Source organism: Argentina silus (assembly GCF_951799395.1).
Source record: "Argentina silus genome assembly, chromosome: 4".
Classification (NCBI taxonomy): domain Eukaryota; kingdom Metazoa; phylum Chordata; class Actinopteri; order Argentiniformes; family Argentinidae; genus Argentina; species Argentina silus.
Window position 1 is genome coordinate 1,982,698 of NC_139658.1, and position 6,058 is coordinate 1,988,755.

At 39.5% G+C, this 6,058-nt stretch overlaps 1 protein-coding gene across 1 annotated transcript; it reads left to right on the plus strand.

The window, feature by feature from the left end:
* The first annotated feature begins 322 nt into the window (after positions 1–322).
* On the plus strand, positions 323–1,581 carry id1 (inhibitor of DNA binding 1, HLH protein). The gene is made up of 2 exons (XM_083668632.1): positions 323–821; positions 1,043–1,581. The coding sequence occupies exons 1-2, from the start codon at positions 459–461 to the stop codon at positions 1,076–1,078; spliced, it is 399 nt and encodes a 132-aa protein (XP_083524758.1). The 5' UTR covers positions 323–458; the 3' UTR covers positions 1,079–1,581.
* Positions 1,582–6,058: the final 4,477 nt, after the last annotated feature.

A 6,058-nucleotide genomic window follows, 5' to 3' on the forward strand; every position in this document is an offset into this window, starting at 1 on the left:
ATACATGCACCACCCATTGACTGTCCCCAGGCACTCTACACCTGCAGAGTCCCCAAGCCATGGACAGCTGGATTCCCACATATCACCCGTAAAAGACACACATTTGTTTCCATTTGTAACGCCATCCCTCAAACAGATTGTAAATCCTGATAACCAAGCACGCGCTCCCATTGGCCAGGAATACAGTTGTGGACCATCCTTCTAGAGCAAATACTACCCTGCCATTGGCTTTAAACCGCAAACAGGACGCGTTTGGGCACGCCCCGAAGTCCCGGTCTACAATAAATTCAAGGCGGTACGCTCATGTGGTTGTTGAGAACTGTCAACATTGCAGGAACTACATTTCAGAGCACAAACCCTAATTTAGGAGACACTTAGAACCGTTTAGCTCATCCCCACAGCTCTTAAGCACACTATTTTCGTTTTGCTTGGAAACTACAGTTACAGCATCAGCCAAGATGAAGGTTGTCGGATCTACCTGCGCACTGAAGAGCAAGGTCGGTGGTGAGGACATGGTTCGATGCCTGTCCGAACAGAGTCTGGGCATCACCAAGTGCAAGATCCCGCTGCTGGACGAGCAGATGACCGTCTTTCTGCAGGACATGAACAGCTGCTACAGCAAACTCAAGGAGCTCGTACCCACTCTACCCACGAACAAGAAGGCCAGTAAGGTGGAGATCCTCCAGCACGTCATTGACTACATCTGGGACCTGCAGGTCGAGTTGGACGAACCGGAGAAGAGCCGCCAACACTCGGCGAACAGCGTGCCCCGCACACCACTGACCACCCTGAACGCAGAGCTCGCCAGCATCTCTGTCGAGGTAAATATTATTTGACGTCTTGATACGTTTCTGCAAGATTAGCCCATTGTTTCCTCATATCTCATTTTAAAGTAACAACAAATTTGAATTGTCAGTAAGCGTGCGTAAAGTTGCTAAATAGTTTTCTGTAAAACTGTATTTTTGCTTCACTTGATCATCAGTGTGCTACTTATTGCAATGTCAACACTGACCTAACGTTGCACCTTTCTTTCTCTCTCCAGAATGGATGCTCGGATGACAGAATCATGTGCCGCTAGACCTCGGAACATATCACCCCATCATTCCATAGCGAGTACCACGAAGAACCAACAAGGTTACCTTATGTGACAGTCGATCACGCCAAAACCTTGAACTAAGTAGGGAAGTTACAAACTCCCATGCTAGAACATACATCCAATGGACATTCTCAAGTGAAGAGGATTTGTCACTCAAGGCCTTCGATTCATCCGAGGTCTCAAGACGAGTGTTGTCCAAATAGACTGGGCTAGCCGGGGGACCATGGCAGTTAGGCTACCAGTGCAACATGCATTGCTTGTTGCTTGTAGAGTTTCTTCAAGTTAACGTTTCTGTTATGTTTTTGTATTTTGTAAAACATGTAGAAAATTCGAAATTTTATAAAAGAAAATAATTACATTTCTCAGATTCCTGAGCGACAAACTGTATTGTATATTACAATGCCACTGTATGTGAAATATATTGTTTTTTACAATGTACCTTATTGGTGTTTTTATTAAAACAAGACAGTTATTTTTGAAAATGACTTAACGTGTTTGTGATTTGTGTGTGTGTGTGTGTGTGTGTGTGTGTGTGTGTGTGTGTGTGACAGACAAGAGAGATTTGATTTGATGATACAATACCAATATAATTATAAATCAGTACGTTCAGTTATAGTCTACTGTAAAAAATCTATTGTCATGTAGGCTTACACATAAAATAGATTAACATGGCCTTACCATCACATTCAGTTATACATAGTAGGCCTTGTTTTTTCTTTAGGGGTAGATCGTCTTTGAAATTAGTAGATAGAACTTAAATTATGTCGGATAGGATCATTTCTTGTCCCCTTTTTGTTAGTAGGCCTTGTTGTTTGTTCTTATGAAGGCCTAGGCTACACATCAGATAAGAGGAGGCAGGCACTGTTTCGGCCAAATATTTCACAATCTTACATTATAGCTTACATAAAGAACGAGGCTTTCACTAGGGGTTAACTATCAAATTAAATAACGTAACACCCAGCCACTGGTGGCCTACATAATGATTATAAGTAACTGGTAATTTGTTGCAGTAGGCCTCGTTAACATATCAAATTGCAAGGGGAAGTCCTCATTAGCCTATAGCTTAAGTTGAATCAATTGGTCTTAACGAAAATTGACATGAAGATTAGAAGAAGAAATACATGTCAAGTTTTGAAATTAGACAGTCATCTCAGATACACACATTTAGCGTAGTTTTTGTCCAATAAATAATTATATTATTTTCTTGAATAGCTGATATTCGATATAGTATATAAAACACTCCAAACTTTCAGTTCAGAATCCTGTAAATTCAGTCCTCTACATTAGTGTTTTCTCTTTCGGCAGTGCATGGGTTAAATCGGTTTGGAAAGGCAATTCGTTATAAGATTTATTCTGTCTCCCTGGTGCAATGTTTTTCCCATTTCCCTGCGGTGCGATGCGCACAGCTGCAGCCCCGGCGTTCTGAGGCACGGCCAGTGTGTGATTGTGTTTGTGTGATAGCTTTGTGCCAAGGGCAGGGGAGGGCGGCGGGGCCCAGACTGAGCGGCGCCTCGGCACACCTGGGGAAGTTCAGGTTAAATAGCTCCACATTCCTCAACACACAGCTGATTGAAACATTAACAAACAGTAATCCACGAGCCAGGCCGCAGATGGGCTGGGAACGCTGCCAAGAAAGAGACTCTAGCTCTCTTATAGATTCCCACAGTACAGTAGTTATACACGTGCTATTAATATACACTTATTCACATTTGTTTTAGGAACCAGCACAATTAATTGAGAGTATTTAAAAAGCAATTTGTGTTTTGTAATCCATGCAATGCTGTTTGGTGGATTTAATATGCCAATATCTACTTTGCGCTCATGATAACATTCCATTTTATTTTATTTTTCTATGTACATAGTTCTAGAGTGAACACATTTGACAACCAATCCCTCTTATTGCATAATTGTACTGTGGCCATATTTTGTAGTCTATATGCTACAATGGAGGGTGGGCTATATTGTATACAAAACAATACTATGGTCTACCTCTGTCTGTCATGTAATCCTAATAAATCACACACAACCACCATAACTGCCGTGGATTTAAAAGCACCATCATGTCGACCGTGTGTGCCTAAATTGTAATATTCTTCGTAATGGCTTACAATTTAGCGCTCCCGTGTGGTGAACTGCAGTCAGTGGCACATATAACAACTCATTCTGATGTTATCATAAGGAGACAAGAGCGCCACCCTCTGTTGTGCTACATGACCGGGACATTCCTTAGAACAGGGGTGCCTCTCAATAATGTAACGTGGCTCCCTCTCCTTGTGTAGGGTGGTATAGTAAATGAAGAGGTGGGTATACTTTAATTTTCCAGAAGGCAAAACTAACCAATATAGGCATAATTGTAAAAGTATGTGGGTCTATATGGTATCAATGGATACATATGGATGATGAATTTTAACCCTATGCTTTGTAGTTCAATATGGTATGATCCTCCTAATCAAGTTAGGCTTCAGAAACTACAATAGTCTATACTATTTCAGGCTTATCCATAGGCCTGTATATTGAGATTTAAGCTTTACATACAATACATGTATTACAATAAGTTGCCTGCCCCCTCCCTAATCATATCATTAGGCCTACATCTAGGCTAACCTACATTTCAGTCAGAAATAAGATTTACATTTCCATCAAACCAATGATGACATTGATATTATTCTGTCAAACACAAGATGACATTTGTTTTGGAAGGTGGTGTGAAATTTAACGTCTTGTACTCTTTAGAAATACCTAAAATAGGCTTGCTATAGTTTGAACAACGCCAAATTCGAAAGGAATGGCAGCAAGCGCAACACGAGTGTATGCATCGATCTGGTACAATTAAAATCATTGCAGAAGAATGCATGTGAAATGTGAATCTGTAGAGTAGCCTACAATGTAAACTGTCTATGTTGGCAAGTTATAGGGATGAGAAAACTCTGTATTTCCACACGACGCAGCCCGCAGCCACCGGGCAGTCTAGTCAAAGCCAATTACCATTCACGTGAACCGCATCCCGTTTGTTCAGTTCACAAATCTGCACTCATTTACTTGTGGTTCACTTGCTGTAAACAAAAATCATTATTGTGCAGGAAAAAGGGGGATATCTGTATCGGATATCCCTTTTCATATATTGCACAATTAGATACATCATTTGGTACATATTATTGATGGGTATATGCAAAATCTCTCCCAATTTAAGTGGGTATGTGGCAATACAGCGATATGGCGTTGACAACACCCCTGCTTGTGTAATTTCGTTCATCTACTCTAATCAACAAAGATAGCAGAACAATGTAAGACAACTAGGCAGATTTACATTCACTCTGCCAGGTCACTCTGCTCAGATCAGTATGGATGAAAGGAGACGCTTTAGATAACTGAGATGCACCCTAAGTGGTTGCTTTGAATAGTGGGCTTCCTCAGTAAAAGAGGCAGTAGTGTTCTTACCATTCAATGTTTTTATGTCTTCACTAAGACCATGAAAGCTGTTACATCTCTGTTGAACACTATCTGTATGTGTATCCGTGCATGTGTGTGTGTCTATAGGGGTGTCTGAATCCTTTTATTCATTATCATTGTGGACAAAAGACAACAGTTGGAGCCATGAGTGTTTAAATAGAAATTTGTATTTACATCAATATCAACATTGAGACAAAAAAACTTCTGTAATATACATCCTGTAAAATGACAGCATAATTTCTCACCTCCAAAAAATAAAAGAATGAAAAAAATCAGAAACCGATGATTTGATCCTTAGATTTTAAACTTCATTGAAATTCAAATTAGGTAATTCCTGAAGTAATCAAACAGGACACAAAATAAGGTTATTTCCTGAAAAATATAAGAGAGATTGATATGTCAGTATCACTTAAACAGTATTCATCTTCCACAGCAAAACACTCATTAACCAAATGGCTATGCTTGTAAAGGGCTTCCTCATACCTATAGGATCACAGAATTACCAGTCCCCACCCTGCTGCTACTGATACCTACCCACTGGCCCCACTACCCCCTGATGCACACAGTACAAAATCATAGTATGCATTTATAAATCCATGATATGTACCCATTTACTGTCTGCATATATAATGCATTGATAAAAATGTACACCGCCAACATCAGAAACTATACAGAGAACTGGAAAAATATCTTTGGATTTGCGCATGTTTAAAGGTAGATTTCTCAGAGAGTCAACAGCAACAGTCAAAGGCAATAAAAACACTCCACAGCAAGAGCTAGAGAAGGAACTAGAATCAGTCCCTCGTCAATAACTTAGAAACTGTTCCCATCATTATCTTAACTGTCCAGATACACACACAAACTTGCCAGAAATCTCCAGTATTTAGAGGGACTGCCCTGTTTGAATTAATTTCTGTTATCACCACCATCAAACCTTTTGATAATTTCAAAGCTCAAACCTTTAACACATCAGATACACATCAGATATAAAAGTGCCTCTAAAAAGAAATAAATGGCTGTCATCACTGAAAAGAAAGAAACAGACGATCAGGACAAACTGGAAAGGAGGAAACCCATACACCCTCATTCAACATGTCAGAAAGTTTCAAAGTCACTCCAAATCAAAATGGTATAGAACTATAAGACACAGAAACAAAGATAGAATATGACCAAGTTTTATACTCTGTGCAAAAGGTTATCTATAAAAAGCATGTACGATACATTTGTAGCATATTTACAATTCTTTTTCACATAGAGGAATTTTATGACATTAATACTGCAGTACCATTTGCTTATTATGATGTTTTTGATGATCAGTGTCAGTCTAAAGCATAGAGATAAAGATTTATTGCTTGCATCTGTGTGATATAGAAATAACCTGTGCTTATAGCTTCTGATGATTTCTTTAAAAAATGAGGTGCATCCAAAGGATATAACGAAACGAAAACCAATGCTGTGACGGCATTGAATCTCTAATAAGGCTGTAAATGACTACAAAATATTGCAACAATC